The sequence below is a fragment of the Buceros rhinoceros genome, unplaced genomic scaffold (assembly GCF_000710305.1).
Source record: "Buceros rhinoceros silvestris isolate BGI_N320 unplaced genomic scaffold, ASM71030v1 scaffold9335, whole genome shotgun sequence".
Classification (NCBI taxonomy): domain Eukaryota; kingdom Metazoa; phylum Chordata; class Aves; order Bucerotiformes; family Bucerotidae; genus Buceros; species Buceros rhinoceros.
This window is the reverse complement of record NW_010413403.1, coordinates 201-11,448: the sequence shown is the minus strand read 5'-3', so window position 1 is coordinate 11,448 and position 11,248 is coordinate 201. Positions and strand designations below refer to the sequence as shown.

Here is an 11,248-nt window from a genome sequence, read left to right as displayed (position 1 = left end):
CCCTACGTAGATCTGACCTTGGATTCAAATTTATACCACGTTGGAACTACATTAAAAAAAACCAAAATGGTTTTGCAAAATCCCCAAACCTTCACGAAGACCCTGGATAAGGGAAAAGGTATTTGAAGAAATCATAGCTGAAAAGGTCCACTGAATCACTGATGCTCACAGCATACATATAACTGCATGTCTGTTGCAACAATCTAAAAAAAAAAAATGGAACTAGTACCCTAAAAACTTAGAAGACCCTTTTAAAAAAGGAAAAAGTCAAGACTAATGTTTCTGGTTTATCTAGTCTCCTAGTAAGCTATGGTTGATAAATGCAGGAGAGTAGCAAGAATCTTTTTTAACATGCGAGTGAAAATGAGGGTGCAGTTTCTTCAGGCATCAGCTTAAAATATTCCCTTTCTCCTTCCATGTCTGTGCTGGTCCCTAACATGACAACAGACATGCCATGCTTCTGTGGAAGGACACACTGCATCAGTTCAAGAAATTAATCTAGTCAAAAAGGTCAGTTTTAAGCCATTTCTGTGATATATCACATAACCCACAAATAATCATACAAGCTGAAGGACTATCTGAGGACAGGAGTGAGAGAATAGAAATTGCTCAAGCTAGTTAAGCTGCCAAGACCTGTCTGTCAAAGTACAGGGCACAGAGATTGAGACAAGCTCACTGGAGAGTTCTCTCAAAGTTGTGGTTCACTTAAGAAGTGGTTCTTATAGCTCTCTACTGCCACAAACAAATCCACAAGCATCAGTCTGGCATTCAACATTAAAAAAACTTTGTATTAAAAAAATCTGCAGCTGAAATAAGTTTTAAATTTCCTATGAGGCAACTGTCATCTACCTTGGCCTTTTGAAGAACAGCTATCCAAAATTAAATGACATCAGATGATAATTCCACTACTACTGTGCTCTGCATCAATGATACCAATATTAGAGGATATATCAAAATACCTGACACCTTTAAATTAACCCAATGAATAGTGGTGATTTAGATACAGACCAAAGAAATACAGAGGAACAAGCCCAAAACCAAGGTGTTTTTCGACTGTCAAATACTGTTCTTTAAACAAATCAGCAACGTAAGCAAGAGACACAGAAGTCATCCTTCTAGTTGAGCATGGGAACTAGGAAACACTATACACAAAGCCCTACTGAATTAGCAACATAGCTCCTGATGGTAGGTGGACATTTTTTCTACTTCTTCCTATTGTAAAGCCTTGGCCTAGCTTTCTACCAACTTACTTGCAATAGTAAATGAGATCACAAAACAGAGACAAGAAAGCAAAGCAAGTTACAGTTCTGTTTGTCAGTGAACAAATGAACAAGTTAACCTTGTAACTCCACATATTGGTCCATGAAGTCTTCAAGTTGAGGTTCATAGTCCCGCAACAATTTGTAAAACACTTCTAGCACTACCTCAGCTACTTCCCACTGTAGATAATCACAAAACAAAGAAAAAAGTCACACACAGACGAAGACTGATATTGCTGCAACAAGACCAGGATGACACGAGAATACAACAGGCAGTGTAGTGACGGGTCAGCAGCATGTTATGACTGTCTAATTCTCAAGTAATTCATTATGACAAATAATTTCAAAGGCCAAACTATCTTTCAGAAGTAAAATGGAACACTAAACCAGATTTATTGCCTATTTTAGGCTCTATTATAGAGTATTCATATTGGTACACTGAAGCTACAAGCAATAAAGAGTATTTAAAAGGTATACAGCTAGTAACAGATCATTAATAGCTTCCAGGATGCAGTTTAGCTTTCGTCCAGAAGGATCATAAAGGAAATGCAAATTCCTTGGTTCAGCAAGTCAGAAATATCCTCTGAAATAACAATGAGGAAAGGACAAATCTGACTTGTAGATTTGGGCATGTGACATTCACAAGTCATTAGCCATGTAGTAGTGGCAGAACCCTGTATAGCAAACTGAAATTCAGCAATAATATAAACTTTTGGTTTTTAAAAAAAGATACTTTATACAGGCTTCTTAGAAGTAGTTCATACATTCTGATGAACCATGACCTGAAAACTCACTTGCCTACAGGATCAAAACACTATGAAATGCCCCAGGTTACCTCTGCTGCATCAAACTCGCACAGCTTCTCCAACTAACATCTAAGCCACATCAGCAGTGCCAAATCATTTTAACTATACCCTCAAAAAAAAAAAAAAAAAAAAATGGTTTTCAAACAGAGATTACTCTTTCAGCAGCTCTCCGGTAAGCTCTGGTGCGGAATCGGAGAAACACAGCATCCCTGAGGAACTGGAGATAGGGATCAAAGCCTGGTGGGCGGAGGCCTGCACCCAAATTAGAGGGGAATGAACTCTCCACAAGCGTGCTGATGAGTCGACAGAAGGCACGGGTTAAAGGATATTCCTCACATCGGGACTCAATCTCATTCAGTTCAACCTTCCCAAGGGGAGAGCAAAAACAGAAGGAAAAAAATCAAAGATTTTGAGGAAGGAAGAAACATGTGAAAATAAATAATACAAGGGCATCATCTGCCAATTACTTAACAGTGAATTGACTTTGTGGCACTTTTGTCTACGGTACACCACAGAAAGCAAAAGCAGTGAAGCAACAGTACTGGATTTCAGTTCAGCAAATACACTCTTCATTCATTTGTGAGCTACTAGAAGACACACCTCAACATTTACATACTTTGCTTTTATTTGCCATTTTTTTTAGAAGTTAACTCGATTAAGATTTAACAAAAGTGAGGCTAATTTAGGAAAACAGGAAAATCTGGAGTGCTCATAAGTAATTTGAGGGTTTAGATACTGCTCTGTTTCTAGTGTGAAGCTGCACTAGATTCATACATGGATAAAATATCCAGAAACTATAAGCAGACCTGAGTAAACTAAGCAGCAGTGAAATGACAGCGCCTATTACAAGGGTTTCACTTGGACACAGCAGCAGATGCAGCCTCTGCAAGCACCTCCTGAACTCATATACAGACAGTCAGAGAGGCTGCCTCAGTACAAAAAAATCCTTACCTCAATACCAATTGCTTGTCTCTGGCCTGGACTTCTCACAGTTTGTAGAATCTTCAAAACAGAAAGACAAAGGAAAACAGACATACAGTATGTTTCACAAAATCAAACTGCATCTCCACAGACTCATAGAATCATTCAGGTTGGAAAAGATCTTTAAGATCGAGTCCAATCATCCATCATTTCTGCCAGGACTAAAAGGTATTCATCGTTATTTTATAGGCAGAGTCTTTTTATTAGCAATTAACAACAAATTAGCAGTTGCAGTTCAAATGCCCCAAGTTCTTCCAAATAAAGCAACTGGTCTGAACTACGATACACACCATAAAATAAGCCCACCCACTATGATTTTTGAATTAACAATACCAAGAGCATTTTCATTTTATACTATTTTCTTTAGGATTCGTATTTAAAATTTTTCTCTGAAATCAAAACAGAAAGGAAGAAAACCACTTTCTTAAAAGTTCAGGTTTTTAAACGTGTATCTGATGTTTGCCATCCAAACGTGAAAGTTGGCAACAATATCCTGTAATTCACAGCTAACTTACTCTGAAAATTAAATGCCTGAAAGTGCAGCTTTTTAGCCAGTCCCTTCTTCCTATAAGCAGCACTCATGCTGGAAGAATATTGCACAGAAAAAAAAAACCCCAAACAAAACACTACATAACCTGCAGAACACTTATTAACTGATGACATACACCAAGGAAAAAACATTGAAGGCACAGGACTGTTAGGAAACCTGTATTTAAGTAAAATAAGCACAGCTAATGAGATCTGCGGCATAAAACCATAAGGTCATTTTCAACATTGTTTCAACATAAAAACTGTATTAACTAAGTAAAAAAATTATATTCAACAATAGCAACAGGAAAATTTAGGAGGAATTGCAATTCTATTTCAAATACACTGACGATTTCAACAGATTGGGATTCTACAGTTCTAAGCACTGAAAATCCTAGTATACCTGTGTATATTCCAGGGACTGCCAGAGCGAAGCAGCTATCTCAGGAGACTTTCCAAAAGCAGTAAGGGTTTCTAACAGCTCTGCTTTCAAAACTGGAGGAATGCTGCACTGCAGAAGTCCCAGAATGACCACTACTGGCGTCCACTGAGGGTGCTCACAAAGAGCCAAGCGAGCATTCTCACTCTACAGAGTTCAGCAGAAAACAATACTGTAGATTATCACTTTGAAGATTATCCATGCCTTACAATCCCCAACTTGTAGTTCAGTATCAATGACTCTGATTTATACTTGAAGGTACACAAAACATTAGAAGAACAGCAGACCATTACAAAGTAAAAAATTTTAGTCAAACAAAAAGCCCAATTTAATGACTCACAAATACTGAAATTGTGCCTATCCATGCATAATACAAGCTTCTTAAACCCCCCCCCTCTTTAAGTAGACACATTCATGGAGTTAGTCTTGAATAAGTTTAAATATTTACACTCTAGACAGCTTCTTCAAGCATTGGTACATGCTTATTTGTAACCTTATTTGTGACTCTCAGATTAATCATAGGAACAAGCCTCTAGCCTCATCAAATGATAATTCCCCACACCCTTAGAACAAATTTACAAACCATAACATTAGAAGATGTCACGAAATACCAGTTTAAGAGTTGCTTCTTCCCCATACTTACCCAATGCTGACATGACAGCTCGCATAGGAATAGCACATTATCACCACACCAAGAATGATTTTTAGCAAGCCTAATTAGTTTTATTGATCTGTCTTGTGTTTGTGTCAGCAAAACCAAAGGCACCCCACTACGTCACAGAATTTTTAAGCTGCAGAGCCTGGTGGGTACTGAAGAGCTGAATTCCACACTATCCAGAACTACCCAGACTGTAATTCACTGTACAAAATCTGGATTGCTCTTTTCCTTTCTTGGAATCGTCTCCCAGTCAATTCATGACACATTTCACACTCTTGGTTTGGGTACATTTTAAATCTAACTCTGGAGGCAAGTTTCACAGTTGATCAGTTTCCTTGACAAATTTCCATTTCCAAAACCATTCCCTTTTAAATTCAGCTATTATTTTTGCCTTTTCAAACTTGTAATTAAATGTAAAGAACTGTCCTACTCTATAGTAATTTCTTCTGAATATATGTCACTTCTAAAAAGACATCCCCATGATACCAAAGTGTCATGAAAGCAAGAAAATAAGCAATACAGGAAAAGATGTCATCTCTTCCTCCTTTACCCAGCCAGCATGTTTGGAGGTAACAGTTACTCCTGACACCTCCCATACTTTTGAACAAAGAAAACCAAATAACAAGTTACTTACCCAATTTACTATAACAGTGGTCAGCTGTAAAAAAGCAATTAATCCATCCTGTTCCTTCTGCGTGATTCCTCGGAGAGGCAGGTGACGGTACTGAACACTGTCTGCACTTGGCAAGTCTTTCCTTAAGTGCTCATGATAAAGCATCAAAGAATGGAAGAAGTGCTCCCAGGAGACAGGGCTGCCACCTGCTCCTTGGATGTTTTCCGCTAGAAAAATGACAAACAGATTTTCTTTCTACTCTTTCACAAGGTGACATGGAAGGCAGTTAAATGTAAAATGTTAAATGTATCTAGCGGAAAAAATAAAGTTCAAAGTAAGGCTATTGTTTCCAAAACTAGTGGTTCTAGTTTGGGAGGTTTTGGTGGTGGTGTTTTTGTTTGGTTTTGGTCTTTTAATAGAGACAGAAACTGCTAATATGAAGAGCCAGTACAAGTAACTTTTTTGTTTTATGAATCAGAATATTTGCAGTATTATATCTTCAAAGTAGGGGTTTTTTTTTTCCAATTTGATTAATGCAAAGTCAATGCAAAACACAGAACTGACCAGCATTTCTTTCTTTGAGAAAATACTACTGTATTACATATATCAAGAAATTCTAACAGAACAAAGTGCTTCTGAAAAAAGTCAGCTCAGGGAAGATTTAAAAATGTTTAAAAAATACACAACTTAACTTCAAGACATATAGTCATTTTGTATTCTACAAAAAGCAATATTGGTATTCTGCATCTCTTACAGCATTAAGACACAGCTTTTTTAAAAAAGGCATTGTTTCATTATATGAATTACTTGCTAAAGTGCTCAGACACTTAATTACCTAATCAATCTTTTTTTACCTAGATTACACTTTTCAGTGAAGTCTTCCAATTTCACCGTTGCACGAATAATGAAAAGTACGAAGCCACAATTAATCTCAAATGAGTGTCTGCACTTTTTCTACAGAAAAAGAGTTGAGAAAGAGCTAAAGTTGTCACTTTTCTTACCATGACTACTGCCATTGACTTTCAGCAAACTAAAGCAGTAATGAGCACACTGAGGCCCACTGGCCAGTCCCCGCAGCATTTTCAAATATGGGATGTAAATTGTGGAAGGAAGTAGATCTCCCATTTGCCTAACGAACTTTGACAGGACAACCTATAACAAACAAAGATCAATGTTTAAAAATTAAAATAAATCTGTTTACTGTCTATTGTTTTCCTAAAAAATTCAGATTCTAATGTAATCGGGGTGGGGTAGAATCACAACTCCAGTGGAAAAAAAAAAAGAAAAAATCCTTTGTAGACTGGCCTATTCAGTTTCCCTGAAGGTGAAAAACATATTTCAAAGAGGAAATAAAATAAAATAATTTGTGCTATTGGAAAGTATACTAACTCTCCAATTCTGTATTTCTAGTGATAAAGTTTTATGCAGCATTTGTGAGCTGGAGTAGAGTATTTTTAACACATCTCACAGTGTAAGTTAAGTGAGAGAGGGAAAGAATTCACTATGCTTGACATATCCTTGTCCAGTAAATGTCAAACATGGTTGTTCCTTCCATAGTCATACTAGTGTGTTTTCAGATTGCATCAGGCCTTAACTTAAATTGCCTGTATTCTGGGTGGGTCTTGGGATGTATCCAACAGGTCTCATACTAGGTTTTGCCTAACACTGCACAGTCCTTCAAGAAGCATTGAAGCCTGACAGCATCCCAGGTATCTAAACACTTTCGGAACATCTGCTTCATCTGTTTAGATTGCCTCTTCATTCTGATTTTAAATTCTGTCTCAAGGGCTATAACCTTTGGGTTTTAAAGAATTACAAGATTCTTACAGATATTTAACCCCAAAACACTATCCATTACGGTTAAGTTTTTTAATAGTTAAGAAGTTTAACTTCTCTGTTACACCAAAAAAGTATGTAAATGTCATCAGACAGAAAACACTAGAACACTGTTAACAGAATTCTTTTAGCAACTGCAACAGAAATCAGACCTAAACAAAGTTTTCAAAGAGATTTGCTAGGACTCTCTCTTACTAAGTTTACTGACAAATGTGAATGACTGGCATTAGCTTATTTTACTTCAAGCAACAGTATCTGCATCATGCAGAGCAGGACACATGCAGATAAGCCACTGATAAAAGAGATAATGTCTGCTTAGAGGCTAGCTGTAACAAAGACAAAAAAAACTTTGTTGCCTGGGTTTTTTTAGTATTTTACTTTCAAGTTACTAGTAAGTGCTCCAGAAAATCTAGATAACCTGGCGTTGAGGGGGTCGCTGATGAGCTACTCCAAGGTAGGACCCCATGATGGTAGATGTCTGCAAAGGCTCTGATGGACACCAGTATTCAAGGGCAAGTTCCAGATTAAAGGGATCCTTCCTGTACAATTCAGCAATCTATCAGAGAAAGGAAGATGTTAGAAATATGTCATTTACATAAAGAAAAAATTACTTCAACAATAAGCACTGCTTATGGATAAGCGAAACACATATGAAAGGCAAAGCACCCCATGGCCGGTGTTCCTCTCCTCAAAACTCTCTGAAAATGACAGCTTCTAAACAGCTATGTTGGAACAAATGACAGCCAGAGAAATTCAGAATGAACACATAAGTGAAACTTTTGTAACTTTCAATGCAATTATTACAGATTAAACCATTGCTAAGAAAACAGTGTCATTTCTCCTTAAATAACTATTTGCATACCTTGATATATTAACTTAAACAAGTCAGCCAGTATCAGGATTGGAAATCTTACCTGTTATCTGAACGTAAAAACTTCTCAGAGTACATTTTCATTTCTAGTTCTTCATTTAAGCTTAATATATATGTCAGAGCTACGTAAGAAAGCATTTCACTATGAACTTTCCCGTTAATGTCCTATAACTAAAAGACTACCTTTGGAAAAGAGAAGTAATCACCCTATTACAGACTGCTATATTGAACATATAGCACACTTGTATATTTTCATGCTAAATAAAGGGAATTATCCCAATTTTTAATTTCATGAACATAAAATATAATATGCACCAGTTCAATAAAAAAAATCAGAAAATGAGTTTAAGTGCAGTTAGGTAACCTTAGTGATATTTAAATAAATACATTTATTTCAATTTTCTTTCTTTTATTAAAAAATATGACAGAAACAAAGATCTTTCTTTTAAATGTACACTTGCAGTCAAAATTCTACTGAAATTAGGGGATTTGTAATTCCAGCAGCCTTAATCGGGTTACCTTGCTGTCCTGGTTTGAGCTGAAGCTTCCTTGTTTTGGTAAATGGACACCCGAGTGATGCCTAGTGCAGAATGTCAAACAGACCACCGCCTTGTGCGCTGCTATCCTGGTTTGAGCTGAAGCTTCCTTGTTTTGGGAAATGGACAAATAGAACTATGCCATGCAGTACGATAATACGGTAATTCCACATTTAATTGGTTAAGAGAGTCAGGTGGACGTAATGTTACGGCGGGAGCCTTTAAAAAGCAGCAGCTCGGGGGTGGAGCGGCCTCTTGGACTTCTGGACTTCATGAAGAGAGGACTCCCACGAATCTGCTCTGCCGAGAGACCAGGCCAAAACCAGGCCTGCTAGGCCCGACTAGGCCCGACCTGCAGATCGACTAGGCCTGAAACTGAAGACTACAGACTCGGAACTGTTGTGCCGTGAGTCCTGTCCCGTCTGAATCGGCTGAGAATATCCAGACTCTCTCAGCTGTTTCATGCCGAGAGCCAGGACAGAATTTTACTCTGCGCTCCGCCTGGAAGCTGGTGGAAGCTTCACTCCCACCTCGCCATTGGATGCCTGCCCAGAGAACTGACCTCGAAAAGGACCGTACAGAACTATGGTTATCTGAGTCTTCTCTTCTTTTTTTTTTTTTTCCCCTTTTTCTCTTTTCTGGGTTTGTACACATAGGTAAAGTAGTGAATAGTCATGTTGATTTATTGTTTATTAAAAGTTTCAGTTTCTCAAAAGCAGACCGAGGTGTGAATTGACCGTACAGAACTCTGGTTATCTGAGTCTTTTCTTCTTCGTTTTTCTTTCCCTTTTTCTCTTTTCTGGGTTTGTGCACTTATGTAAAGTAGTGAATAGTCATGTTGATTTATTGTTTATTAAAAGTTTCAGTTTCTCAAAAGCAGACCGAGGTGTGAATTTCTTCTTTCCCCCTTAAACTCCTTCTGTCTCTAGCTGGACAGAGGAGAATCGTTAAGGAATTCAAGGGGTTATCTGCCTCGGCCCTCGACCCTTAACACTTCCCTAGTCTACTCTACAGCAAATACAAAACAGTCTTCCAAAATTCTAGATACAAAAATACCACCATACAGAAATTATTTTAAATGTTTCAATTTTTTATCAGACTAATTGTCAATAGCGGGGGAAAACCTAAAACCTAATTACAGTCTACCCACAGTAAATAGGGAGGAAATTTGAAGACTTACAGAAACCTAAAATGTTGTGTAAACTTTAAGGTCTAGATACACAAAGGTCTTCTATTCCAAAGAACTTCCACCCTTTAGCCAGATCTCAACTCCAGTGATAGCTTGTAGTCTTAAAATTACTAAGTTAAAATAAGATGGCTTAACATAATACTTACGCTAACACTATCTTATTATAACTAAAGTTTTAGATATTTAAATGTTTGTAAAATAACTTCAGCTCAAGAATTCTTCAAATATAATGATGCAATATTTATTTACAATAATTAAATGACACTTGACTAACATCAGAAGCCAAGACAGTAAATTAGTGCCTCTACATGAAGTTATAGCAAGTGTCCATATTTAAGAAAAAAAAAACCCTGTAATGCCAAAAAAAATCCAGCACTGTACGTTATCATTCAGGTACGGGTTTTGTGATTAAAAAGGAAAGTCACAGTGACTTTTTGCCACAGTAACTTAGAAGAAAATAGGCCTTACCAAAAGCATTAAATGCTCCAAATCTCTCCGAAGTGAAATAGGTGGATCATTACCCATCTGAATGCTCATGTGGATCATGCGAGCATCTTCATCAGCACGGTTTCTCAGCTGTTTCACCTATGCAGTTTATGAAGTGGAGAAAAACACCGGTCTGTATTTAACGGAGAATGAAATATAACATAATGGAATTGTCTAAACAACCTATTAAAAAACTACAAAAGCCAATGAACTTGCACATACGTGACAACAATATCCCTTTTTTTTTTCTTCAATCCTCTCCCCTGCAAGAGCTTACATTCAAAAACATAATCAATCACTTTCTTATTGCCAATGACCTCAGTTCACAGCAAAAGCCCTGAACTTAATCCATGCAAGTTTTTCCAAACTGACTTCACCAGATCTTCTGGTTTGGCCCCAAAAGGCAGATCATTTTCCTCTTTTTATGTCAGAAGCTAGATAGGTTAAGCTTCAAACAAAAGAAAGTTAGACCATTACCCACAAGGAGTGAAAAGTCTGTCTGGACTTTAGTCCAGTTTCCCTGTTTCCCGTAACATTCTTCTGCAGAAACTGGCTGCCTATGCAGAAACTGGCCTGGATGGGTGCACACTTCACTGGCTGGATGGCCAGGCCCCGAGGGTGGCGGTAAATGGCGTTCAATCCAGTTGGTGGCCAGTCACCAGTGGTGTTCCTCAGGGCTCAGTATTGGGGCCTGACCTCTTCAACATCTTTATCAGTGATTGGGATGAGGGGATTGAGTGCACCCTCAGTGAGTTCACAGTTGACACTAAGTTGGGAGGTAGTGGTGATCTGCCTGAAGGTCAGGAGGGTTTACAGAGGGATCTGGACAGGCTGGATCAATGGGCTGAGGCCGACTGTATGACATTCAACAAGACCAACTGCCAGGTCTTGCACTTGGGCCACAACAACCCCCTGCAATGCTACAGGCTTGGGGAAGAGTGGCCGGAAAGCTGCACAGCGGAAAAGGACCTGGGGGTGTTGGTTGACAGCTGGCTGAATATCAGTCAGCAGTGTGCCCAGGTGGCCAACAGTACCCTGGCTTGTAT

General features: G+C 38.1%; 1 protein-coding gene across 1 annotated transcript in view; it reads right to left on the bottom strand.

Moving 5' to 3' along the window:
* Positions 1-10,301, bottom strand: part of LOC104493941 (nuclear pore complex protein Nup205-like) — a gene marked incomplete at both ends in the record, with an annotated part of 15,501 nt that extends 5,200 nt beyond the window's left edge. The window contains 8 exons of the mRNA XM_010136709.1: positions 1,340-1,439; positions 2,220-2,429; positions 3,017-3,067; positions 3,978-4,160; positions 5,306-5,511; positions 6,286-6,436; positions 7,539-7,676; positions 10,185-10,301. Of these exons, the coding sequence (XP_010135011.1) occupies positions 1,340-1,439; positions 2,220-2,429; positions 3,017-3,067; positions 3,978-4,160; positions 5,306-5,511; positions 6,286-6,436; positions 7,539-7,676; positions 10,185-10,301 (1,156 nt within the window). The remainder of the gene's footprint in view (positions 1-1,339; positions 1,440-2,219; positions 2,430-3,016; positions 3,068-3,977; positions 4,161-5,305; positions 5,512-6,285; positions 6,437-7,538; positions 7,677-10,184) is intronic.
* Positions 10,302-11,248: the final 947 nt, after the last annotated feature.